This window comes from Lichenostomus cassidix, chromosome Z, assembly GCF_008360975.1.
Source record: "Lichenostomus cassidix isolate B80296 chromosome Z, HeHo_3.0, whole genome shotgun sequence".
Taxonomy (NCBI): domain Eukaryota; kingdom Metazoa; phylum Chordata; class Aves; order Passeriformes; family Meliphagidae; genus Lichenostomus; species Lichenostomus cassidix.
In genome coordinates this window covers 67227588-67255210 of record NC_139511.1, presented here as the reverse complement: position 1 = coordinate 67255210, position 27623 = coordinate 67227588, and the positions used below count along the sequence as shown (strand labels likewise).

The following is a 27623-nucleotide window of genomic DNA, read 5'->3' as shown; positions in this document are numbered from 1 at the left end:
CTATGGTAGTTCTGTTGTTCAACTGTGGTATTCTTTAATGTGACAGACTAGTGACTGGCAGCTTCTCTGCTGTTGCTGTTAAAAGGTGTTTTCTCTCCTAGGGTTTGGACGTGGCAGAGGGAGAGGAGCGGGGAGGTTTTCAGCCCAAGGCATGGGGTAAGAAACATGCAGAGCACAGTTTTTGGCAAGGGTCAAACTCAGTGGCAATATTAATTGACAATGTTGCCACTGTGTGTATGAATATTGCTGTATGTTTGATAAACCAATATAGATGCAAAAATTGAAAAATTTGTTAGATGGTGAATGGAACATTTTTCTCTTAAACCAGTGTTTCTAACTAGGCACACCTATACAAACCTAATATATGTCTACTCAGTATTAATATCTCAAACTTGGAGAGCTGCTTTCAATAGCAGCCACACAATGCCTTGTAGGCTGAAAGTTGTGCATATAGTCTTGGGTCAATTTAAAACCAGATTTATTTCAGTGAAATGTAGAATGTGCAAGTTCTATTTAAAACTAGAAAGTGGCGATTCTACACTTTCTTCTGCTTTTGAGGTTTCATGCTTTAACTGTTTGGACTCACATGGACCTTAAAACAGATTCAGAAGAAGCTACTCAGCAGCTTAAAAGTTTGTTCTCAATTTTGTTGGAATAACTTGCTTTATAGAACTGTAGCCTCCACTACTTTCACTCAGTGTTTGCTTTTAATGATGCTTCATGCAACATCAGTGATGTTATGGTGAACAGGAGGCTCATTCTACTTCTCTAATAACCCTTCTTGTTCATACTTGCAGATCATGAACTGAAAAGAGGTTTTTCTTCAATAATCCTTTTTCGCCTTTTAGCTGCATCTATGTATTTTGGCACTGGTGTCAGCAGAGCACTTTAAAATAGTCTTATTGGTGTTCTGACTCCTGTGCAGGTGTGGTGCTCTGAAAGGACATGATACTGGTTACTTATTAGTCAACCACCTGCTGAGAAACTTAACAGTTGAGAGGGTCTTATTGTTTTGTGTATAAACTAATGCTTTATGACACTGGGACCAATAGGCATGCAGTTACCAACTGCTTTTTCAGGAATTGATTTGGTTCAGTTTCTCTGCAGGAGTTTTGTTTAACAGTCTCTCCCTTTTTCCTCTTCTTCTTTTTTCTCCCTTTTTAATCTCTGCTCATAGAAGAAAAAAAAATTCTTTTATATTAAAAGCTATCAAGATAAATTATGTGGAAATCAAGATGTTAAATCTAATACAACTTCAGCTAAAAATTGACACTTGCGCTTACTGAATGACCCATGTGTTCTCTTCCATTTCTTAACTTTCAAAACTCTAGGACATTTAATCCTGCAGACTATACGGAGTCTTCTGCCACTGATGGCTTTGGGACAAAATCAGAGATTTGGCAGACTGGTCAGAATGATGCAGATGATGGAACTGGTAAGATGCTTCAAGAAGTGGAGGAATTGGAATGAAGGCCTGTAGCAAATTGGAGTTAAAATAACTGTTCTGTTAGTGTTCACTTAACTTCTGAAAATTTGTATACATCTCTTGTGACACAGATATTAGTTGGTTTTTTAAGTTTAACTGCTGCTGATGTGCAGAGCCTGAGCATCTCTCTGGTAAGACTGAAGGAAGGCATTTTGCAATTCTTTTGTTACAGTGCTAACAACCCCTTGAGAAACAAAGGAATATGAAGAGTCACTGGAAGAACTTTATATGTAAAGATCTGTTTAGATATCTTAATACTGCTTGGGATCTCACCTAATGTAGTTAAGGAGCGTTAAGTCCTCATAGAATTGATTGGTCCACAGGCTTTAGGCAATAGGGTGTGAATATCTAAGAAGAAAAATAAAAGAAAAAATTTACAAATATGAATTCACTCAGAGACACTGGGATGGCATTGGAAGCTTCACCTGCACAGTGCAGGAATGTAAGAATGTGAGTCTTTGGGATGGAGGAGAGTTCCAAGATAGGCCACTTCTGAAGAGAAAAATTGTTAACTGAAGCAGGAATTTGCACTTGAATAGAATCCAAAAAGCTGTTGACCTGTCTGAAGATCAAGGCAGCTGTGTGTTCCTGTATGAAGCTTCAAGTGAGAACTACACACTTCCAGCTAAAGGCAAGAGACTGACATAGTTTGGAAAGGAACCATTGGGCAGTGGTCTCATTGTGATTCAGAAATGAGGAGGGTGGCCTGCTCATCTGTGATGGGAAAAATAGGGCACCTTGCTGCTTCCTGTGTTTGGTGAAAGGAGATGAAGGCAAAGGAAACCTTGTGTTAGAATGGAGCAAGTCATGTGTGGTTTTGTCCTCACTTGGGAACCATTGAGTGAATTTCTTTTAACTGCAGCAATGGGTAACTCTTCTGATCCCTTCATTGCTGAAGCCTACCCAGGTGATTTTTCATCAACTCCTCTGTCAAGTGTGGAAGGTGATCCTGAAGGGCAGAGTGTGCTCAGTTCAATGCTGCTGTGAGCCATTTGAGATGCAGCTTTCTGAACATCTTACAAGTGATTTTCCACTTACCCAGGGAAGACAACAACAGGCTTAGAGTTTAGATGGGCTTATTAAGCAGCTGTCTTGTCTCTCTGAATGCCTTTGGATCCAGCATGACAGAGTGGCCTTGAGTATATTAATAGTTATTAATGGAATCACTCTTGCCAAGAATGCTGTCTTTCTAAGGAATTACTTCAAAAATTATTTGGTGCTGTAACACAAACAAATACACATTTTATTTTCGCACACATTAGTTTTTCAAATAAGGAAGATTCCTAATGTCTTGAAAATTCCTCTGGGGATTCTTACGTTGTTCTTTGCTACCTGTTGGCAAGGGGCAGGTTATGTTATCACAAATATTGCAGAAGCAATAAGGTTAACTAAGTAAAAAAAGATCTGGAAGAAATGTACAAGGAGACTGGACCAGATGTAGAGAATCACTGGTTTGTTACTACTGATTGCAGCTGTAAGTTTGTGGCTTACATATGACTTCTGCGTCACTTCCAAAATGTTCTGTGACCTTCCCTGCTAACTCCCAGTAGCCTCCACGTGCCTCTGTTATAGCAGCTTCTGTCCTTGTAGGCATCTCCTCAGTCTTCAGTAATAGAAGAATTCTGCCTAGGAGTAAGAGTAGCTTGGTGTGGGTAAACAGATCCCTCCAATAATATGAATGTGTCTTTGTGTGGGGTGTGCTGCTGGTCAAACAGATTGATAGAAATTCAAAGTTCTGATGTGTGAAATTTCTGTTTGGATGCCAAACATGTTTTTTGCTGTGTACATGTTACCAACAACCACACTGGACTTCAGTAACACAGCTTAAGGCATGCATAGAAATTTAGGAAGCATTGTATGGAGAAGCTGTGAGAAAGCATTTGGGAATTTTCCCTGGCCTTGTCAGATTAATGATTCTTTGGGATATGAATGAGTGTCAGTGTGGGGTGTTCAGCAAAATTACTTGGTTTGTGGAAATTTAAAGTAAACTAGGTAAGTGTGAATGGTTTTTTGGGGTATTAAGAACATTTTGTTGCTAATCCTAATTTGCTTCCAAATGAGAAAGGCACCATAAGTGACAAAACAAAAATGTATCTCTAAAGAATGCTTTATTTTATGGTGTTGCTGCTTTAGACAAGCTCCAGGACTGTCTGAAAGATGTTCCTGGGAAAAAAGGAATCACTTCAGAAAGAACAGGCTTTAGAACTGAGTTACTAGTTTTGTCCAAGTGGGAAGCAGATTTAGCCTTTTGATGGAAGGTGTCTTGAGGGTTTTTAGAGGAAGCTGAAGCTGGGATAGTAATTTTAAAGCAGAAGAGACTGCTGGGAAAGAACATGGAAGCAGTGGTGGGGAGGAAGTGGCAGATAAGCATGGGGCTGGAAGTAGGTTACATAAAGTTGAACATGATTTGACTTGTTAATCCCAAATATTAATTTTCAGGGTTTTTCCCTTAAATTTATAGTGCTGTTTTATTAGTTACAAATCAACAGACCCAGTTAAGTTTCCAATGTGGAGTTAACTAAAGTTTTGAATGTGGAAGCTGTATATGTATGGAAAACTATAAAGCTTGCAGTGGGCTTTATAGATGTCAGGGAGACGGAAATCCCTCCTTTTATTCCTCATTACTCAGTCCCATTTCTTATTTCATCTAAAAGGAAAGTTAACAATGATAGCTACTTGGAAGACTAGTGTCTTTCATCTGCAGTTACTTTGAAGAGGAGATAACTGGGCAACTTCCTAGTGAAATAAAACAAATTTGTTTATCAAAATATTTTCTGAAGACATTATACAAATATAAACTCCCTGTGACATTCTGAAATATTTCTTCTTTTAGCTAGTGCTGGGGAAATTATGAATATTTTCATTAAAAATAAAGTATTTGTTTCCAAAATGTAGTTTCTGTCATGTGTGCTCTGATAGTGCTCTAGAACCTCATGCCCTGAATTGTTGCAGATACCAGAGAACTCAGTAATTTGAATAATGTTTCTAGGTGCACCATTGTGTAATCCAGTAGAAAAGCTAGCTGGTTCTGTTGAGGTAAAATTTAGTGTTATTGGTTGAAATACAGACTGAAGGGCAAGTTTTTAATAGTTCATAAAGTTTAGTTGTATTCCAAATAATGTAGCATCGGTTTTCCTGCATCCTAATTTGTATAGAAATAATGTACAGATGAAAGGCAAAGAGAAAGGACAGGTGAGGAAAACCAAAATGACCAATCCTCATCCAAAAGGGAATAAACTTGAGCAGTATAATTCCTTCTCTTACCTTTCTTGTAATGTACAGGGCAGTGGGATATCCTGAGTGCAAATCACAGCAGTTCTTAAATTATATTGGAGGTGCTCACTTCTTGAAGTGGGTTGTAAAAATGGCCTTGTTCTGGTAATTTACTCACATCTCTACTTTGATAGAGTTTTGTAAGTTTCACAGAAAAATTTCCTTTGTTATCTTAGTTAAGCGTAGCCTTAAATTACTCTGAAACTGAAGAATGACAACAAAAAATAAATCCTAGAGTAACTTTCAAGAGAGACAGTTGTGTTCCTTGGAAGCTACAAGGAAGTTGGTGTTTGGGTTTTTGTTTTTGTGGGGGTTTTTGTTGGCTTTTTTAATACTTGCTGTAAAAGTCAGAAGGAACATTTTAAGGAAATCTTCAAGTCTTTCTAGAATGTGAATGTAATCCAGAAGGAAGGAAGGAATTAGTACATAAGTTTGGCACAGGCCAGGTTAAATTTATTTTGGGGCTACTTATCAGTGATTATTCAAAGAAAGGGCAAAAATTAAATAGTGTGATAGGAAGAGAGGAAAATAGCTAAAGACTTATCAAAAGATGCATTGTGTTTTTATTAGCTTGATAACTTTCTAAAATTGAACTTGTTACAAAGAGAAGCAAGAAAGTCACAAATAACTATCTAGGTTGCAGCTGGTATGACAAGGATCCACGAAAACACAAAGCATAATTTTGATGGAGAACAGAGAACTCTTGAATTGTGGTGCTTTGCAAAGCTTGGGGGAAAGGTTGGGAAGAGGGTACATGAGTTGCAGTAATGCCAGGGTGGATTTTGGACTAAAAAGAAATTGATGCGCCTATGGCAAGACCTGACTTAGAAATCCCATCAACAGGAGGAGGACATTGAAAAACTGGATTCAGTGCAGAGCAGAGTAGTGAAATAACTGAGACTAGAAGGATTGAGTTGGGAAAGAAGAGTGTTGGTAAACTTGGCAGCTTGGGAAAACTAATAAAAGGGTGAAGGGTTGTACACAGTATTTATAAAGAGTAAACTCTCAGAACTAGCTTTATAATGAATGTCGGGAATACATTGCGAGTACTATTCCAAATAGATTTGGTCTCCGAAAGGTGGTGGAAAATGCTTAAGAGTTTGCCTTGATGTAACTGAGCTCTTTCTGTGTTTATTTTGTCAGACTCCAAACTCTGTTGGTAGAGTTTTGCTGTGTCAGCACAAGGTTTGTCTTGTAAAGGCAGGCCTTGACACTGGTTTGTGGGAGATAAATACAAGCAGGGCAAATACCTGAATTTCTTCTTCAAAGAAGAAATACTGGGGGAAGGGATTCTGTGCTGGTCCAGGGAAGGGAAGGAAAATCAGTTGTTTTTCTAAAAACTGCTGCTCATTGGGCTTTTCCTCCTTTTCAAAATTTCGGTAGAAACATGTGGATTAGCCTAGAAGTTTGAGGCATTGTAGTAGTTCTGCTACAGGGTATGGTTATTTGTGAAAACATCCTGGTTAAGGGCTGTTTGCTAAAATGGGAGCACGAGATGTTTCAGGCAACTGTATATTGCTCCACAGAGCCAACACAGAGCGGATGTTACCTTGCTCAGGACCTGTCAAATAATTTTGGATTCCAAGGTATAACCCTCTTTTCTTCCCCACAGTGTATAACCTTCATGGTCAGCCCATTTGCCTGACTGGACTGGCACCGCTCGACCCTCCTCTGCCAAAACCCACTGTGGGGGTCGCGGGGTACAAGAGGAAGCACCAATGCAGTGCTGGCATTAGTACCAGCTGGCTTTGATGCTGTCTTTGGGGGGCTTGTTTCTGGATTAATGCATCGCAGACTTGGTTAAGTGAAGGGAGACGATTGAAGCAGCAGTCCTTTTGCTTTTGTGCTTGATCCAAGGTGCTGGTGGTACTAACTTTGGTGCTGGTGTTTTCTTTGCTCGTGGTTGCACAGTTTACACAAAGACTCTGGTTGTTGTTGGGATAACCTTCCCTGTACTTCTGCTGGTGGTCAAGGCCTTCAGTCCCTTTACTGCTGTTGCATGTTGGTGTCTGCTGTTTCCTGTGGAAGGGATCAGGTTTTTGCATCCATAGGATCATTTTCTGTAGTTTTCCCTTTTCTGCGTGCTGAGCACTATGTTCAAGTGTTTGCCAAATCAGCTCTGCCGTAAGTTGCTGGAAGTGTTCTTAGCTACAGTGGAAATTTAAAGACTGTTCCACTACCATTGTAAGAGTTGTTTATATTCTAAAATAAATTGCGCTCTCGGGATGGAATTGGAGTTGTTCAACTCTGAGGAGAGAGTTAACAGGCTGGAAAGTAGTCTCCACAGGCACAGCTTGGCTCTTGAAATTGAATGTGTTGAAAGTAGGATAATGGATATTGGAGCAGCTGTTGTGGCTGTGTTTTTCTCTGAATAAATTTGTGCCTGAAGCTAGGGGATCCTGTGGGAGGGTTGAGTAACCTCTCACCATCATTGGGCACACAGGAGGAAGTTTTTCCAATATTCAGCATTAATCACTGGATACAGAGGTGCATTCATGCAAATTTAGTCTGGTACCGTAGTGGCTAAGAAATTCTTGAAATCAGAAATTAAAGGCGGGGGGGATGGAGGCGTGATGGTGTTTCCCTCCCAAAATTCTCCAGACCAGTTTTCTAGAACTTCCAACCATGTTTTCAAATATGTTTCCAACCTCCATCTCCCTGCTTTGTGTTCCACTAATAATGAAAACAGGATTGTTTTTAAAGCAGAAGGATGGAAACACAATGTTATGCCTTTAACTTGTACCTGTTTTCTTTCTTTCCCCCAATTATAATAGGAGCATGGAAAAACTCAATAGAAGAATGGACAGCAGAAGACTGGACTGAAGATGTAAGTTCACCTCGTTGGATATAGCAATTGATTATTTACTCTTTTCAGAGTTTGTGTTGTTTTCAAAAACTAAATGTTTGAAGTACAACCATTATTCCAAGTTTATTTTTAGAAGAGAGAGATTGTCTCAGAAGTCATCCCTTTTGCCCCCTCCTGTAGGGTGGCATGTCACTGTTATTCCTGGAAATGTGTGAACGTTTCCTGTAACTGGTATGAAAACTTAGTTAATGACAGGAATGTATCTTTTGACATAATTGAAAGAAACTCTAAAATTCCTAGGTTTTCTGTATCAGTTAATGCCATTGAAAGCTGACATACGTTTTTAACGTGTCCTCAGTTACTTCAGTACGTGCAGGAGGTGGAGTAAGGGCTAGGAATGGTGGAAATTTGTGAGCTCTTTTCACCCGTGTTTGATGCCAGTACGATACAGCATTTGTATCATGGGAGGGGTGTGAGCAATGCTGGCTAGGGATGGAATTTTTAAAAATTAGTTACTAGAGCGGAATAATTTGCAAATGAGTTTTGAAGTCTCGATCCCATTTCTAAAAATTGCATTCTATCACAAAACACGTTAGTGTATGGAAATCTGCCTTGCAAATAAATCTGTTACAGAAGGACACTTACTGAATGTGGGCTTTTCTAGGGACTACTATTACCCCCCCAGTCCTGGGCCAGATGCCATCTAGCACCTGTGTCAATAATTTGGAAGTAAAACTAGAATAATTGCTTGATAAAATGTTTGTGCTTGTAAAATGTTTTTGTGTCCAAAAAGTATTGGAATACCATTGGAAAATAAGCCAGTCATGCGGAGAGATTTGGAGCTCTGCAAGATTTGACCTGTTCCAATGAAAAATGCTTTAATGTAGCCAAATATCCATTTGTTTTGTAGGAATAAAGACACACCTTCGGAACAAGGGTCTGGTGTTTGGAAAGCAGCAACTGAAAAGTTTTCAGGGTTGTAGTGGATGATGAAAAAGAATAGTTTGGCATGAGCTTATGCTGTATTGAAAAGCTCCTGTTATAGTCTTTTTTCCTTTTTTCCTTCCCCATCTCTTAATAATTCTTGAGTTATATTTCTGTATGTGGATGTTCCTGAATTTGATTCTTAAGTACCAAGTCAAATTTCTCATTGCTTTTACAGATGAAAAATGTGTATAATAGCTGAAAATTACTGATCAAAAACATCCCTGAGAGGGAGATTTTAATTTAGGGAATCTGAAAGGGTTACTTTAGGAGCATATAATGGACTCTGGTTTTAGTCTAGCAGAGGTGTAGTATGAACATGTGTCTGGAATATGGATCAACATATTAAAGTGTATAACAAACAGTTCTAGTGGCATGACTGTTCATAAAAAGAACCAAAGAAGCTGATATATTTGCTGTCTGCAGGGAAAGATCAGATTTTTTTAAAGAATATTTCTTTTTAAATGTAGTGTTTTCTAGTCAGATACAAGTTGGGAACAGGTGAGTGAATTTTAATGTTGTTTGACCTGAGAAGAATTAGGTCCTTGTGACCTAATAGTCCTCTCCAGTCCTTATCTTTCATAGTGAGTATTGAGCAAGTATAATAGGTTGTCAACATGCTATTAAATAGAATGGAAACTGCTTGCAGTGAAAATATGAGGTTGTATTTTGTTAAAGGGATATTCAGGACATGCACAACGAAGGACTAGACAAATATTGAGATACTGTAAGTGGCTCTGGATTTTGCTCTTAAAATTGTGATGATGCTCTCCTGGCTAAAGAAAGTTAACTATAGAAACTGTCCAAAGGAAAGAAATATAATAAATACAAATTGCCAGAAAGTGGGTGATGGCAAACATTTTCTGTACTGTGTTGGTAGTACTGGTTTTTATTTGAAACCACAGGAACACTGCTTTAAAAAAGGAAAGAAAAAAGGAAGAGAAAGTCTGTTTTGATGGAAGAGGTTTCTTTACCAGGAAGCAGCATGAGAACTTGTTTTAATTTCTTTAACTTCAATACATCATATCAAAACAGGAATAAGCTTTTTTTTATTTCTGATTTGTTGATGTTGAGTTTCTGTGAGGATGCTGGAATATATTCCCCTCTTTTCCTCACTGTTCCTTTAGGAATCCTTTAGGAGCTAGTTGGTCAAGTATGTTGTCTGTTTGGTGATTGGAGAATGATTTTGTCATAGGAACAGGAGCTGGAAAGCACGGGCATTTCACTGCAGATGGAGGACATACCCCTGTGAGGCCAACACCGGCAAATGGCTCACAACCATTCGTTCAGTTCTGGGAAAATGCCAGAGCCTCAGTGAAAGATTTGTGAGTGTAGTGTGCAGCGGGCATAATGGCTTGGTTAGGAGCTGAAAATACTACTTCTAAGAAATACTAAATACATCTGTGTAATAAAACTTTTCAGCTGCTGCAGCACGAAATATGTGTTTAGACAAATGCTGTAATCCCTGTGGAGTCCTGAATGAAGTGCTTGATTGGACCTTGTGGCAGTGAGTTTGCCACAGGGTGTAGTGTAAACCTCAATGTAGCTGACCTGGTAGCTGGAGACACTTGTTTGCATGCTGGTTCACCTGTAGAGAACATTTACTGTCTCACATATCTAGCATGCTTTTACGTTGTCACAAACATCCTTAGTCTCCTTGATTTGCTTAATTTTTGGGATTCATCAGTGTTTTGTGCATGGTTAGTCTTTTCCTGGGTTATGTGAGTGTAAGAAACTGTTGACATTACAAAGAATTTAATATTTAACCAAGGCATTGCAGACTATAGAGTGCTGCTTGTGCCATTAGCTGACCTCCTTGTGCCATGTAATACAGGAATATCATAATACCCCAGAAAGTACAGTACACATTGCTCTAAAATAAAACACACAGTAGGGAAAGGGCTGAACAATAGAGGAACAGCCTTTTTAACTGAAATGTACTTCAGCGGAATGTTCTTTCTTTGTTTTGGTCAGTACATAGAGTTGTGGGCTGTCAGCATTAATCTCAGGACAGGTGATCCAGAAATGAGGCATTACAGTGCATTGTGTTGGCAGCAAGGGAAGGGCAAGAAATGGAAGGATGAACTGTGGTGGTACTGATTTCTTCATGGCCTCATGTGCTGCTTGTAAGAGGGTGCTGGGAGAGTATGTGAAACATCAGTACTTTGCCTCTGAGTGGTGATTTGCTCCCAGTCAGCCCTCCTGTGCCCTTCTTAAATCATCAGTGTTTCATAGGAGAATCCCTATCAGATGTCCATGTTCAGGGGTACACATGCTTTCAGTTGAGCTGCTTGTGGGATGGCAGATTAAATCGGCCGTCTTGTCCTTTAAACTGGGCTGCTGGCAGTGTATGCAGTTAAAAATGCATCATTTCCTAGAAGAGCTGTATCAAATGGCACATTCCAAAGGTGTTCTTTGTAAGTGTTTGAATAGGTCAGTTATTCTTCAGTCACAGACAAGGCTGCACGAAAGGAATTAAGGGGGATTTTATGAAAATTAAATTTAAAATATAAACATTGTACATGCATTTCTCTGTCTTGATAAATGTAACCTGTACTGGCTTAAGACCTAGTCTGGTTTGCAAGTACTCCTGTGAAGAGAAACAAGTAGCCCTAGGAAGTTGTAGCTGCTCAAATATTGCTTTTTAAACAAGAAAAACTATTAAAAAAGCCAACCACACAGCAAAAGAAATCCCTCTTTTTTCCCCCAAAGTCCCGACCAGCTCCACTGCCCCAGGTGCCTGTGCAAGTATCTCTCTTCATTGTAACAGCATGGTGAAAACAGTGCAGTTTTCTTCAGTGGGTGGTCTGACTTGTTACAGGTGTGTCATTAATTACATGGCCCTCATTTTGTTACTGTTTTTCAACTCCTGCTCTCAGAGCACTCAGTTAAAGACGTTATTGCCACCTGACAGAGCTGCCAAGAAGGAACCATGAATGCTGGTTCAGTCTACTTGCCTATATTTACCTGCCTCTGCTAGGGGTGGGAGCTGAAATGTCAGACACAAGGTTACATGAAATGAGTGGGAGCAGTGCAAGGTGTTATCCTCGTGCAACACGATTTATCAGAGTTGCTCTATTAGTGTCATAAATTGTCTGCACACTGATGATAGAATGGCTGCCACATTAATTACTTTCTACTGGTGTATTTCAGTTAAGCTGTTTCCCAAACTGATGTAGTTACATTGGTATACTGTTGTATTCTGGTGTCAGTTTTCAGTAGGTCAAATTTCCTAACCCAGCCCTCTAATTAGATAGGTGTTTGATTCTGTGGAGAAGACTTTACTGAGATTTGACTATGTGTTTTTGTCTTTTTAAGCAGAGCTTCTGCGTAGCTGCTTGTAATGGTAGTTTGACTTTACTTTTATCTTGAAAGTGCATGACCAAAATGGAATTTCTGCAGATGTTGCAAGAGGGAAGTGTGAGCATGTGTGGGATTAAAATACCTCCCTCTCTTCTCTTTCCTCCCCTCATCTCTTTTTCAGCTTTCTGAAACAAAAGTCTTCACTGCATCCTCTGTTCCAGCTGAGAATCATGTGACTCCTGGGCAAAGGTAAACTCTTCTTCCATGTTTTCCCTATACTTAAAAAACCTTCTCCTTGATAAAGCAATGGTAGCCTGCATGCTTAAAATATTGAATAAAAACTCTATTAGAGATTGGTCAAACTCATCTCAAAATTGAAAAAGCCTTGCTTACAAATTGTTGTTGCTGTGAATTCCTGAGTTACATATTTTTGACTATGAAAGTGGAGACAACCTTACTAAATGTGTGAGCATAATACATCTTTTGCATCTGGACTGCTTACAGGCAGCAAGCAAAGTATCTGGGAAGAAATATTTTCTGCTGTTCAAAGGGAAGCTCTGGCTTTAGTGTCCAGAAAATGGAAAGCCTGTGTTTGTATATACAGAAAGTGTTCAGAATGTAGTGCTTTGATGAATGTGTTAAATAAAAGCTTGCATTAGCAAAAAGGTGAATTCTGTGGGAAACATCACAGTTACAAACCTTTGCTGATGATAGAGGGTTAAGATCAAGAACAAAAACTGTCAATTGCTGCCTTTCTTTAATTGTCTTTTCTTCAAATGCCTGGTGGAGTCAGCTGCCTCCATTAACCCCATGTTCCTGGAGAGCGTGTTAAACTTTAGTGATGAAGACTTTGGTGGTTGGATAGCATGAGATCTGAAAACTAAACAGGCTAATGGTCCCAAACATCCTGATTCTGCTGTACTGCTGCAAAATTTTTCATATAATATGGATTTGATTGGTATGAGGCATAGTATGAGGTGGTCTGTAGTTTATATTAATTTCTTTCTTAAAGGTATTACCATTCATTTGTATTTTGTTATGTTCTTCTAGTGGATGTCTCTCAGATTATGATAGAAAATGTTCTGGTTCATCCAGTCAAATTGGGGTGGCCTTTTTGTGTTTGTTTCTTGCTGGCAAAAAACTCTCTTCCATCTCTTTTGTATGATAGACAAAAAACAATTGAAAAGACTGTTAATCAGTAATAATTCTGTTTCTGGGATGGCAGCTTTAGTATTGTTAGTGTTTTCCTCAGTGTCAGTGCAGTTTAATCGCTGTGTTCATTCCAGCCAAATTTCACTTTGCCTTACAGCATTGATTTGGTGACACTGCTTCAAAAGCCGGTGACATCTACCCAAGAGACAGAAGGCAACTCATTCGAGGCTCCCCAGCAGCAGACCTTTGGCCAAGCCTTAGTATTCACAAATTCTCAGCACAGCACCCAGATGGCATCAGGAACTGGCAGCTCCAGTGCTGTAAACTCTTATTCTCCTCAAAGTCTGGTAAAATTACCTTATTCTTTCTAAATACTATGTTTTCCAAATATTGTTCATGAGTAAATATTTCAGGTTAAACAACTTTTCCAGTGCAGGTCATTTCATGAGGTTATTTTGGTATTTGTAAAATTAAGGTTGCAAATGAAGAATATAATTGCTTCCTTTCACACACCCCTCCCACCAAAAAAAGATTACTTTTTTCATTTTGCAAAGTAGTTATTTCTGGGTTTACATGCAGTAGTTGTATTAATTTTTTATTAGAGAGCAGATGTGCTTATTGCTTGTTGATGTAGGGTAAAATAATTTGTTTATAGTTAAGTGTTCTAGGCCAGAAAACTGGTGTGTTATTTCCAAGCACATATTTGAACTGCTTTTTGTGGGAGCATGCCTATTTCTGAGTCAGTTTTGAGGGTCTGAGATGAGGTGTTTATTCTTTGAAAATCAGCCCAGCTATTTGTATTTTAAGATGCATGGGTTCAAGTAAATTAGTATTACTAAGATGACAGTGATGGAAGTTTTTACTAGTCATTTGTTGGTAATCTGGGTCTGAAAAGATTTTAGTTGCTGCCAGATAGTAGCTGTAGACATTGACCCTATGATTATGTTCAATTATTAGTTAAAAAATTAACTGCACTCCTTCTCCTCTTCTTTGTGTTTTGGTAGTCGGCAGTTCTTTGTTCTGGCTTTGGCGAAGTCAGATCCTCCAAGCTGGCAAACTCTACTGGTTCCCAAATCTTGGACCAATTGAAATCACCAGGATTGGGTCAGTTTACCTCTCAACAGACCAATAGCAGTTCTGCCACTACTAGCACAGCTGCTGCGTCATCCTGGGATCTAAAACCACCTATTAGTCAGTCCTCAGTCCTCAGTCAGTTTGGTAAGTACTTTGACACAGCTTCTTCTCTCTTTCTCTCTCTATTAGCCAGTAAGATTTCTTAATGCCAATGACAGTTTAAAATTACCTTAATGGAAGACTTTTACTAAAAATGCAGTCCTAGTAATGTGATTACTTACAACATTGAAAGTGTTATATTTATTTACTGGTAATAGCCATCACAAGTTTATGATAAACTTGGTTTTGTTAAGCTTAAGCCTATCCATAAATGTCATTACATATTTAAAGTTGCTGAGCCTTCCATGTAATGACATCTTTGATTTGGTGTGCTTGAATATTTATATGGAACTTCATTGGTGACTGCTTTTCAACAAATGCTGGAAAAAAATTACTTTAATTGTACCTCTGCTGCTTTTAGCTGAGTGTAAAATTGTGTACTGTATTATGTTATTTTTTTCCCAAATTTCCTCTTCTAATTATTACATGAATTTTGAATGAGTACTATGTAATTTCTTCATAATTCACATCACGGCTCAGTGTTCTTTCCCTAGTGTGCTGTGAATGATTCAGGTTACTTGTTTTATATATTTATAATTGTATGAATTTTTCACGTAATTGAATAAAATTAGTATCAACAGTGAAAATGACAGAAACTTGGTTTCTGCAATGTTGATCCTAGCTGTATTCTCCCTGTGAACAGGATAGCTCTTGTATCTTTCATGTGTTTGTGTGTATGTTTATGTATAGATAAGCAGCCATTGGTAGCAATTACTATCTTTGACATGCAGAAATTCTAAAAATAAAAAATTCTATGTAAATTTTAATGCTTTCTAATGGGCTTGGCCAGCTGAATAAAAACCCTTTCACAGTGGAAATGCTGTAGATCTCTATGGTGGTTAAGCAGTGCTTTAGGTCACTTCGTGGCCTTCAGCATCTGAAAAATATGAAAGGGAAGACTTGGGAAAAAGCCTGTCCATGTCCAGCGTCTCTTTGACTCTCAGTTATGGGATGGTAGAAGACCACCTATTTTTTTTTGAAGTCTTCTTTGCAGGCATAGGGAATCCTAACTCATAATACTTCTAAATTGCAACTCTTTACCCCTTGGAAGTAATCACGTTTTATCAGCACAGTTAATTGCAGTGAAACTTGAAGTATTTGATTAAATTAATCCATAACAGTTTTTGAGGACTTGTGTGTCATAATATTGTGACCGTGTAGATAGGTTTGTTTTCATATTTTTGAAAAATCTAAATAATGCTTGGCCACAGCTGTTAATTTAAAGTAGAAGGTGTATCAACTGTTGTCTTTATTATTGTTAGAGTGATAATGATTGGTGTGAAACTCATGTGATGTCTGAGAAGACTTGCACATGCTATAGAATAATAACTCTTGAGCACCACCCAGATTCGTCCATAAAGAGTAGAATTGTGAAGAGCAGAGTTCAATGCTTTAATTTTGATATATCTTTTTCCCAACACTGACCAGACTTTAAATCCCAGCCTGAGCCATCTCCAGTTCTGAGCCAGCTGACCCAGCGACAGCAGCAACAGATGCAGGTGGTTCCTGGTCCTCCTCCTGGGCTGGAGTCATCCTCCTCCCAGGTAAAACTCCGAGAGCCATCACCAGTAGACACCTCCACAGCTGTTAGCAAAATGTTACAGCTCCCTACTATCTCTATGGATAACCAGGCAGTGACTGTTCATCAAACCCAGCAGAAACAGATAAAACCACCAAAACGGAGGATAACTCCAGCATCCAAGGTGAGTAGTTGAGTGGTAGCTTGTCCTTTGTAAATGTGAAAACCACAAAAACTTGTGTCAGCAGTAGTGCAGCCAGCAGAACCAGGGCAGTGACTGTCCCCCTGTACTGGGCACTGATGAGGCTGCATCTGAAATCTTGTGTCTTGTTCTGGGTCCTTCATACAAGAAAGACGTTGAGGGGCTGGAGCATGTTCAGAGAAGGGAACAGAGCTGGGGAAGGGTCTGGAGCACAAGTCTGAGGAGCAGCTCAGGGAGCTGCGTGGGCTCAGCCTGGAGAAAAGTAGGCTCTGGGGGAGCCTGATCACTCACTAGAAATGAGGGTATAGACAGGTGGAGGTTGGTCTCTTCTCTGAGGTAATAAATGACAGGACAAGAGGAAACAGCCTCAAGTTGCACTAGGGAAGGCTTAAATTGGGTATTAGGAAAAATGGCATCAATGAGGGGGTTGTCAATCACTGGAGCAGGCTGCCCAGGTAAGTGGTGGAGTTACCATCCCTGGAACTCTATAAAAGATGTGAGGATGTGGTGCTTTGGGACATAATTTAAGACTTGGTAGTGCTGAGTTTAATAGTTGGACTTGATCTTTTCCAAACTAAATGATTCTATGATTCTGTTTGGTATATGTTTTATGTAAATTGGTAGGGAGAAGGAGAGCAAAGACTTTAGCATATTTCTTATTTACGAAGCAGGAAATACTAAGCTGGATAGTTATTAGGTCCAAAATACAGTGGTGATATCTTTTGCAAGCACCTACCTCGTTACTCTGTATGGAAAGTGGCTGTTGCTGAGTGAGTTTTAGATTGACTTTGTAGCCATTAATATGAATATTGGTGGAGGGGGAAGATGTACTCAGATGATAGTTTGATATTCTAGAGTAGTATGGTTTACTCATTCAGCTCCAGATTAGGGCAGAGTCAGTGGATTAATGTCAGGTTGCAGATGCATGCAAAGGAATTATGGCTTTTGTTCTTCCTTTAAGATTCCTGCCTCTGCAGTGGAGATGCCTGGATCAGCAGACGTGACAGGGTTAAATGTTCAGTTTGGAGCTCTTGAGTTTGGATCAGAGCCTACACTCCCAGAGTTTGGATCAACTTCAAGCAGTGAGAATACCAGCCAGGCAACCAACAATAGTTTATACTCAAAATCTGTAAAGTATGTGTGAGTTGCCCTCCTGCATTCTCAGGTGCTGTTGAAGGGGTGGGTCAAGTTTGTGCCAAAAACATCAGGAAATGGTTACAATGTAATGGGGAAATATGATTACTTGTTTTCTGTGGGTTGTATCTTAAATGATAAATTTCTTTTCTATTGATAATCAAAATCTCCCATGATGGGCAGATGCAAAGCTGGAGATGACATGAATATAAATAACCTTATAATAAGCTATCCTTCACAGAATTTCTTTCCTATGTTTAATTGCCCTGATTTTCAAATTTTTTGAGAGCTTTGTTCCTCAAAACCCACATTTTTCTCCATCTGATCCAGGAGACTTGGCCTTTGTACCATATATATTTATTTGTAGGTTTTTACCAGATTACAGATCTGATGCTCCTACGGGATGAGAAAAGAAGCTAGGCTTTCTGTATGCAGAAGCTCTTGCTGAAATGCTAAAATAGTCAATAAGTGCCAGTGTACCAGTTAACCATTTTTAATTCCTTACTCATTGAAAAATGGGCATCAGTAAAAAGCTTCCTTAATTTAATTCAGAAATATTAATAAAAATGCATTTTCACATTAAGTTTTATTCGTAATATTTCAACTGCTTGGAAAGTAAAACATTCCTGCATGTTTTAAAGTATTTTTTAGCTCTTAACGTAGTTCATTCTGTAGCATTAGAATTCTACTGTAAAAAGAATTCTACTGTGGCTATTAGTCATATACTAGACTTTATCAATTTGCTTGTTTAAAAAAGAAAGATTATGATAATTTATCCTTGGAAAAGATGGAAATAACGTGACTGGAAAGTGCTTTTGTATGAATTCTTGTCTTGGCTGGGCTGGAATGAGGAAGGTGAATGGTGCTTAGTGCAGCTGATATTTTGAAGCAGTGGTTAGTGGAGACTAAAGCAATATTATATATATATATTTTTATATTCTTAAATTTTCTAATATTAATACTATAGATTTTTCAGCATGTTTAAGGTAATCCTAGACAACCACATAGGAGCTGATATTTTCATGAAGGTATTTGAAATACTGACCAAGGTGATTCTTATTTCCAGTGATCCTTTGAATACCTCTTTGCCAATATCCAATACAGTACAGGACTCCACCTACACAACCTCTGCCATCAGCTCTTCCAGTCTGACCTGCTCATCCCAGAGCACTAGCCCAGTAACAACTTCCTCCTATGAGCAGACTTCTGTGCATAGCAGGATAGCGTACCAAAGCTCCATGGCTCCGTCTGACCCAACCGCTGTTGCAGTTACGGTGAGTCCATTTCAGAAACTGGACCTTGAAAAGGGCAGATATTCTTACCTGTGTTAGGTTTGTATTACCCCCATATATTAATGCTTTAACCAAGCCAGGTGGTATTTTTGATTCCCAAGCCCACCCTCTTGTTTTTGCTTTTCCTAGAGCGTAGTCATTTTTGGCCATACTGTATATGGGATATAAGAGCCTCTGATTTTGTGGGTTTTGACATCTTAGATTGTCTTTTGACCTTTTTTTAGTAACATTTAAAATTCTACTAGAGTTTCCTTAGCTTTCAAAGTTTAGCTTTTAAAGCAGGAACTGTCTCTGTTTGTAAATATTACTCATGGCATTTTGCCATAACTTGATAGTTTCTTTACAAAGATATATTACTTATTAAATTTATATGTCACCTAGCAAATGTATCACAAATTTTTTTTGGCCTCTTCAGCATTACTTTTCTGTTGTATGTAAACACCAGTGAGAAATAGTTTCATGTGTCATTTTAATTCCCATAGGGAAAGGTATGATGTAGGACAGAGAATCTCTTGGAAGATTCAAACACACCTGCTCTCTTTGTATGTGGAATGTAGGTTTGTTTTAAGAGAACTGAGTTTATTAAATGTTTTAGGAACTTGTGAGAGTTTTTAAGTTTATTTACTTCTGGCCTTTGTTATGTGTTGGCTCAGTCACACTTGTCTTCTGCACTAGCTCGTATGTACTGGTGAGGATCAAGCATAGACTATCCACTTCTGTACTCCAGCGTTATCCAAAAAACAACTGGTGCTTCTCAAGTCTTATCTTTCAATGGAAAAAAATTGGCGTCTCTGTGTAACTTGGATAGTTAAAATTGTGAGTTACATTAGATCAAAAGCACAACCATTTCCTATATGTTAATGCAATTCTTTCTTTCATATTGGTGTGAACCTGAAGTTAATGTTATATACAGTACATGGGAAGGTCTGCTGCTGATGGGTGTTTTATGGGCAGTGTATTGGGATTCTCTATGTTCAGGACACCTTGCACCTGAGACAACTTTATGATGTGTTCTTTTTAAAGGCAGTAAAAATTTAATTTTCTGCCTTGTTGTTCAGTTTAGTATGAATATAGAATTTTGCATGAAGCATGTTTCATGTGTGATTCAGTCTGAAAATTTAATATACCTCTAAGATGATTTATTAATTAATTTCTTCTTTGTTTACAGAACGGGCACAGTGGTGTTAGAACACAGGCAACACTTGACAGTAAGTTTTCAAAGCTTGGTTGAGCACAGGACTTTTTGATTGTTCCTTGCTTCTTGCTGTGCACACAAGCATAGCAGTGACATTGGGTTTAAGGTTTTATATTGTTCTCCATGCCTAATTTATTGCTGACCCATTTGACATTATTTGTGCTTGCATAAAATACTGCTTGCTTCTTGACTACAATTGAAATATGAAGGCAGCTCTATTAAATCTACAAACCTAAATAGCCTTAGAATTAGAGAAGGTGCTTTGCTACTGGTTTTTCTTTTGAAATTACATGCCAGAAATTATTTAATATAAAATAAAAATACAAAATACAAAATGAATATGAAATTTTTAGCAGTTCTTCCACTTCAGAGTTGGGAAGCTGCAAATAGCATTTAGCTTTAATGACATGAAGTCACATTCTTTGAATGTACCTCTCACTGGGTATAGTCCTAACTGTGCCCTGTTAGAAGCATGTGGGGAATAAAGGTGAGAGACACATTTCCTCTGCTGAGTTTCTTGATACCTTGCAAACAATACCTCAGTGTGACTCAGGTGTTAGTTTCTTCATCTTGGCCTGTTTCTAATGTAGCATGGACCTGTAGCACCCCTGCACATCTCTACTGGGAGTTAAAATAATTAAAGTGTAGTATTCACTCTTCTGATCTTTGTGCTTCTCTGTGGAAGTTTTCAAGGACAGCAGTGTGAATTAAAGTCTTTTGGAATTCCAGAACCTGAATTTTAGGTCTAACCTCCCCTTAAGCCTCTCTTCAAGTAGGCCATTAGTAGGACAGTGTTTTGTTAGTGCCAAGTTGAATTTAAAGGAGCCAGCACTATATACACTCCAATCTATATATTTTACCATATGAAAGACTGACATATATAAAGACAGCTTTTCATTAAGAAAACTTCCTTACTGTTATGTACAGAATTAATAAGCAATTTATGAAATTTTCTACGGCACCTGTCCTTTTGCTATAGAGAGCAAAGATCTGAGAATTCCTAATATTTTTGAAATTGCTCTGTAGCAACTTTACTAGTCTCTTTTCCTAAAGCAGTTCTCTTTTGAGAGCATTTCTGTTTTCTTCCACTGAATCTATTTCATGCATTCAAATGATTTTGCATTTGCCTTAACTTTTGGAAGTACTAACTTCTTTCCTTCTGTATGTGCTATAACGTTCTTTGTTGTTCATCTCTCATCTTTGCTGTTCTTCTCCTTTAATATCCAGACCTTGAGCTTCCCAAACCCTTAGTTCAGACCACAACAGATGAGTTACACTTCTGACCATCCTACTTGTCTCCTGGTTTTCTTTGTCTTGCACATTGCATTCAGGCATCTTGTAAGGGATCTTAAAATGGTGATTCTGTCCCTTGTGTTGACGACGTCTACTTTTGTGTCAGGATGGGAACCCTGCTCAAAATATATTGAGAGTTTTGAATGTTATTTACTCCTTTCTTTATATGAGTTTTTCCAGGAGTTATTAGGTACAGTTGCTGTTATGATACAGTTACTGCCTTCATAACTACGTTTGTCACTTAGATTTCCTTTTCTACCACACTTATTGCCAAGGCCAAGACCTCTTGATTCCTGTTTGCATTGCAACCCAACAAGCTGACTTGGCTCATTTAGCTAGGAAATAAAACCAGTAAAGTGAACAATCTCTAACGTATAACTTTTGAGTGTGTATTTGGTTTTTGTTTGGTAACTAGTCTAAAAATGTCTTCACATACATTACAAATCAGTGATGATCTGCTGGGTAGTAGTCCCTGGTGTGCTATGGGAACATGGCCCAGCAGAAAGCAGGGCTCAACTCTTTCCTGGGTTTTATTGGTTAGTGAGTGTCTCTAATGTTTTTATAGAAGAGACAGGTGAATTAGCTGGGAATCATGTTGAGCAGTAGAATTGTTAAGTATCTTATTACAATATAGTGATTCTATAAACAAATTTCATTCTGTGTAGCCTAAAAAGTAAAAGATTAAACCTAACACTTTCTATTATCTAGTTCAAGTAAAGGGAGTCAATATCTGACAGTCTCTTAGCCGTTAAAAATGCTTAATGTTGTGTTGAATTGTGGCCTTTCATTGTAGCTTCTTTTATTCTACTGCAGTAACTTTTGACTATGCCAAACTGATAAGTTATTGTCTACCCTTGTACTCAGGGGGTACATAATACAATCTCATTCTCAATCCCCAAAGGTGCTGTGTAGGTTGGAATGAAAAAACAGAACTGTAGGTAAAACTAGATTTGTACAGTGCCTTGAAAAGGCACAAATGACTTGTGTTTGCTGAACCAAAAGCAAGGAATTTTAAAATTACTTGTGAGCATAAGCTAGTAATCCATATAGTGGCTGGTGAAGTGCAGAAGACTGTAATTTACTTACATGTGTGGCAGTGATAATTGTAAATTTATTATGAATAGAGTGCTTAAAGGGAAAAATGGTAGTTCAGTTGAGTTTGAATTTTCCTTCATAGCCAAATTGCGTGATATGGTTACCAGTTCTTAATGGTCAGATTTTTTTAGACCAAGGGGAGAATGCTACTGTGTTTCTGCATCTAGGCTGGGATGTCAAATATGCTGGAATTTTAATTTGAATGCCTTTTTAAAACTTGTTGCAGCTACTTCATCAGTTCCAGCACCTAAGACAGAGCCTTCTCCTTCACTACCTTCAGCTGGTTCTCTGCCCAGCGTGGTGTCCACCACAGCCTCGCTTCTGCCTTCAGCATCACAACACGTGGTGGCATTGCCCAGCTTGCCTCAATCCAGTGATCTGGCCAGCAGCTCACTCTCCCAGCTGAGCAGGTACAGTAGAGTTGTGATAAGCAGAGGGGTTCGGTTTTGGGGATAGGACAGGTGTAAGGGTGATTCCATATGGGGCTGTCAGGCACCAGGGACCCCTTTTCTGACATGAACCAGGATTAGGAGAGAGATTCAGAAGAGAACAAAATGAACTCTGGGCTGCCTCCTAATGGCAGAGCAGCTGCTGCCCTCCAGCTTTCATTGTACATACAGGACTTCATGTTTCAAGGGATTTGCTTCAATCATGCCATCTAAATTGATTCCTCCAGTTTATTTTTCCTACTTTGTGGCTACTGTTTGTTCAGTGTCAAATGTTTGAAATCATTCCTTAACAGTTTACTTCATGTCCAATTTTGAAATTGTGTAATCTCATTTATATTTGTATTTCTTAAAACCCAGAAATAATTTTACAGGGAAGCTGTATGTTTTCTTTTTCCAAGACATTTCCTTAAGATACTCTGAACTACCAGATTGATGTTCCTGCTCATTCAGCTCATTTGCACTGTCTGTCTGATTTTATGAATGCCTGTAACTTCAGCTTTATCCTCAGTCAGGTGACATCCTGAAGCTGTATTGATAGAGTTATATTTTTGATACTCACCTTTGTACTGTATTTGTTAATGAGAAACTGATTTGGTGGGATATCAGGGTTTTTCTTTTTCCTGTTTCACAGTTAGGACATAGTTTATTTTCTTTTAACACTCTAGTAATTTTTGTTGAATGAAATAGCATATATGTCAAACAAGAATTATTCCATTTACATTAGAGACATCTGCCCACACTGATTTGTTAAAAAGCTGAATGCGTTGATAGAAACTTCAGTTGGGGGGTTGATGCTGTTGGACAGATACCAAGTTTCAGCTGTTGTTGTGATACCTGAATTCCAAATCTATCTGGCTTGGTAGAGCTGGTGGCTCTGGTCTATGTCTCTACCATAGGTCAGATGGTGAATTAAGGTTTATTAAAAGAACTTGGAAGAGTGGTTGAGGGAGTGGTATAAAACTATTTATGTTGGACTGACCTACTTTTTCTCTTGCTGCCTAAAGTGGCGGTGTTGTAATTCCTGCAGATGGGGGACAGTTTAAAGTAATCAAAGTTAAAATACAAAGCTGCCAAGATTTATTCTGGGCCCATACCCTGAAGAGCTATCAGAAGTGTTTGCCCTTAGATTTGGTCATGTAATGTAGCCTTCAGCTTTGGTATATTTGGTTTATTGCATACTGTATACAGTATTGCATACAGTAGGTTACGTTCTTGACCTCAAAGTTATATAAGGTATAACTTGTCAAGGTAATTGTTTAAGAGCCAGTTTCAGTTACCTCTCAGGGAGACATTTGAAGATCTCTGGATGAGTTATGGGGCAAATACCTTGCAATTCTAATTTGCTGAGTTAATGTTATGCAGCTCAAAATGTGAGAAATACCATTTCGAGTAAAACCAAACTACTGCCTCACTTAAAACCTGTCCACCAACGCAAGTAGCAGCAGGGAAAGAATGAGAAACAGGGCTTGTGCTTGTGTGAACCTTCTTTTGATCTTGGTCTTTATGTGTCATGGGGTCCTTGCTATATGATTCCTGAAGTTTATGATTCCTGAACTAGTTTTTCCAAAGACACTGTAAATTGAAAAATATAAATGAATGGTGTTTTAGATGTTTCTTGTTGGTGATAGTGACTCTGTACTTGAATTTTTTCATTAAAAGGTAATAGAATAGTAATTAAAGGAAAAAGTGCCTTCAGAGATGTCTGTATATATACACACTTGCATGCTTCTGTATGTGTATGTACACACACACCGTTACAGATGATTTTTTCTCTAACTACTCTGTGTATGTGTCTGTGCTGACAAACCTAGAATTTTTATTCTTTAATTAATGTCCTACTGCATATCTATATTTGTTAAAAATAGTTCTAGGGAAAATTAATTGTATTAATTCTTTACAATTTCCTTCCAGCTCCCTTTCCAATCATCAGAGCAGCCTCTCTCCTGCCTCAGTGTTGTCTTCAAGCACATCACATGTGGTAAGTCCTGTTAGTATTTCAACAGATGCTTGGCATATTGTCAGTTTATTTCATAATTAGGACCCTCTCTTAAAGTTTGGTGTGTCCCAGTACCCCAAGAACCAAAACGAACCTTACTGCAGGGAAGGACTGTAAGCCCTCTAGTGGGAAAAGCGTGATTACCACTTGTGATTTGTACTAGATCAGGAATACCTATGGCTGAGACTTGCCAGTCACACAGCTGCAAGCGAAATTGTCATGCCAGCTAGGATTACATTAAAAAAAAAATTGCTTGTAACTAGTTTATTAAAAAAAAAAAAACCCACACTTCTAAGTGGTGATCTGAAATGTCTCCAAAATGTGGATTGTTAGCAGTCTGCACTGGAGAGGTTAGCTGGCAAAATGCAGGTGATGGAACAATATATTTGAGTTACTGTAGTATGATTTTTTGTGACAGTATAGCAATTTGAATTTTGCTCTCATGCAGTAATTTTCTTTAATTCACAAAAGCATCACAAGCATTCAACTTAGTTGCTTGCTTGGTACATAGGTAATGCATATCTTGCATGTGCTGCTGTTATTTTAAAAGTTTTTGTTCGGCTGTTGGTTTTTTTTTTAATTTTTCTCTTTTTCCCAGCATCTTGCACTGTGGTTTATTTGCTCTGTGATCCTCATTCTTTTTGTCTCCTTTTCTAGCACACTAGTATTGAGAACACAGCTTCGCTCCAGCCCTCAACAACCTTTTCAACTGCTTCAACCTCAGCCACTAGCACCACCTCCTCGGTTGTCAGCATGGCAAGCAGTATGAACACTACAAACAGCCTTGGCCTGAGCGTTACCAGTGTGTCTATACCAGCTGCTACCACACGGGCAGCTCCCTTAGTGTCTTCAGGTTGGCAATACTGACAGATCACGTGGATAGACAGAGGATTTCAGTCAGCAGGGCTGTCAGTTGAGCATCTCACCAGCCATAACAACGCTGAGAAGTCCACACTCTTCACTAGAATTTCCAGCATACTGTGTTTGCTGGCTTGTGAAATAAAGTTGCCTGGTTTTGTGTATTTGAAATATTTGTTAGGGTGTTATGTGGCATTTATATAGCACATTCTGTCCCCAAAGAGCTCTACAAATACACACCAGAGCAGTTCTGACTTGGGAAGTTTTGGGCTAGAAAATTCACCCAGTTTGTATTCCAAGTTGTGATCAGCTCCTTGAGTATGAGTTCACATTAGCTTTAGTTTCAGTGTTTTCTGGGACTTGAATTCATTTGGCAGTATCAGAATATACTGCAGCGTCCTGATTATCATGTCACATCCCTACTGCCACTTCTACAAAAAGTTTAAAAAAAATGGCTGGGTCATTGCACAGCAAATAGTACTTCAAAAAAAAGGGTCCATGGAGAAAGAGGGCTGGGAGGCTTCTTGCACTGAAGTGGAAGCTATGCTAAATTCTCTTTCTTCTCTGATAAATCTGAACTGCTAAAAGGAAATCCTATGGAGAGAAGTGAGTGATGTAATACTAAGGATCAGGCTTCGTTACAGAAGGATTTTGCATTTCTGTAGCTTGTAAATGAAGTGTCTGATGACTGGCCAAAGTGCATTGTTCTTTTACTGTGCTTTGTGAAGACAGCTGAAAACATTTTGGTCTTCTCTTTGCTATTCCTAGCTTTAGTAAGTCACCCACAGAAAGTATGCTGGCAACATTTATTGCTTTCCAATTTTTTGTTGGTGATAAAGGGAACGTGTTGACAGAGCAGAAAACAAAAGGAGAGAATTTGCTCTCTGAGATTGAGAACGATTTCTAAATTTGCCTTCAGGAAAGGACTGAGGAAAGGAGAAATTTCTATAATTCTTGTAATCCTCATGGAAAAAGTAAATGACAAAATCAGGGTATTCTGTGATAGGACTGTTGCAGTCTTAAGTAGCCTTGCTTTCCCTCCCTTGAGGCATGGTTAAACTCTTCAGGCTATTTTGAGCATATTCATCAAACAGCACAAAATCTGTTCTTTATAAGCTAAGATGGTGCAGCTGCCAGAACTTGTGAGCTATCTTGTGAGTCTCAATGCTGAAGCCTTTTCTTTTCTAAAGGCTTGTTAAAGTGTCTGTATTTTGATTCTACAGGCAAAGCTCCCCCAAACCTGCCCCAAGGTGTACCACCCTTGTTGCATAACCAGTATATTGTGGGACCTGGAGGACTTCTGCCTGCCTACCCAGTAAGCAGTTTCATTGTTTCTGTCTTTAATTTCTTAGCCCTTGGCGCAAATGGGCCCTCCAGACCTGCTACTGTCTATGCCAAGGCATTTCTGGTGGCACATGTCACACCTGGAATTCTTGTTCCAAATGCTAAAGCACATCTGAAATCTGTTCTGTAGGGACTTACTGTTGGTTGTAAACTGCAGAGCTGTTGGTACAGACTTGATCTGGCTGCTGTTGAAGCTAAACTTGGGTGTTGCTATGGTTTTTAGTGTTACCAGGTTTTAGGCCCTTTGAATAAATTTAGGATCCTTTAGGTTGTGTTACGGGAATGGATTTGCCATAGTAATAACTGAAATGTGCCATGTATCCTGTCTGTCGTGCTTTGAAAGGCTGCACAAAGCTTTTTGATGTCTGACCATCATCAGGGCATTTTTTGTTATCTGTTTTTTGAATCAGAAACTTTGTGCCAGTAACTTTTCTATGTCAAACTGAATGTGAGGAGATACCATAGGTTGCTTTGTGATCAAGTCATCAACTCTTTAATCTGACTGCTCTATGAAGCACTGATTACAGCAAAGAGGGCTCCCAGTTCTGAATGCCCTGCATACTTTTCATAAGTTCAGGAATGGTGTGTCCTGATGTGAAACCAGTACTGAAGATGGCGCAGTCAAACTCTCCCCAGAGGACATTTGTCACCAGGAAACAACATCAGAGTGACAAGCCTTTTTAACCTCAGTTCTACTATCCTTGAAATGCTACAGTGCCCCCTGATAGCATGTGACATAGAGCTGTAGACCTTTAACACAGAATGGACTTAAGTCAAACTCAGTTCAAAGCCCCAAACTGATCAGCATCAGAAAAAAGTGTTATAATGATGTATTTTTATCTGTCTTTAAGCAGATTTATGGTTATGATGATCTCCAGATGCTTCAATCCAGACTGCCAATGGTAAGTAAATGACTTGATTTATTTAATTTTGATCAAATTGTCCTCAGTGTTGATATTTTGCGCTACATGAATTGGTTCATTTAATGGTGGTGAAGAGCTTTTCTTTG

At 38.7% G+C, this 27623-nt stretch overlaps 1 protein-coding gene across 4 annotated transcripts; it reads left to right on the top strand.

Annotated features, from left to right (window-relative positions):
• Positions 1 to 27623, top strand: LOC146425171 (ubiquitin-associated protein 2-like). Of its 4 annotated transcripts, none has more exons than XM_085042005.1 (15): positions 1 to 156; positions 1332 to 1435; positions 7534 to 7586; positions 12034 to 12101; positions 13162 to 13351; positions 14009 to 14222; positions 15666 to 15940; positions 16920 to 17098; positions 18159 to 18366; positions 19553 to 19592; positions 22194 to 22377; positions 24328 to 24394; positions 25070 to 25265; positions 26494 to 26585; positions 27469 to 27623. In XM_085042005.1, the coding sequence occupies exons 1-15, from the start codon at positions 152 to 154 to the stop codon at positions 27526 to 27528; spliced, it is 1935 nt and encodes a 644-aa protein (XP_084898131.1). In that variant the 5' UTR covers positions 1 to 151; the 3' UTR covers positions 27529 to 27623. The 4 variants fall into 4 exon arrangements, with proteins under 4 accessions (XP_084898131.1, XP_084898133.1, XP_084898129.1 ...); XM_085042007.1 differs by having other exon boundaries at positions 16920 to 17092; positions 27469 to 27622; XM_085042003.1 differs by having other exon boundaries at positions 27466 to 27603.

Bases quoted from the DNA above. Each gene is read 5' to 3' on its own strand.
- LOC146425171 (XM_085042003.1), top strand. The intron at 13,352-14,008 runs GTAAAATTACCT...GTGTTTTGGTAG, and splicing joins CTTATTCTCCTCAAAGTCTG to TCGGCAGTTCTTTGTTCTGG. The intron at 25,266-26,493 runs GTTGGCAATACT...TTGATTCTACAG, and splicing joins AGCTCCCTTAGTGTCTTCAG to GCAAAGCTCCCCCAAACCTG.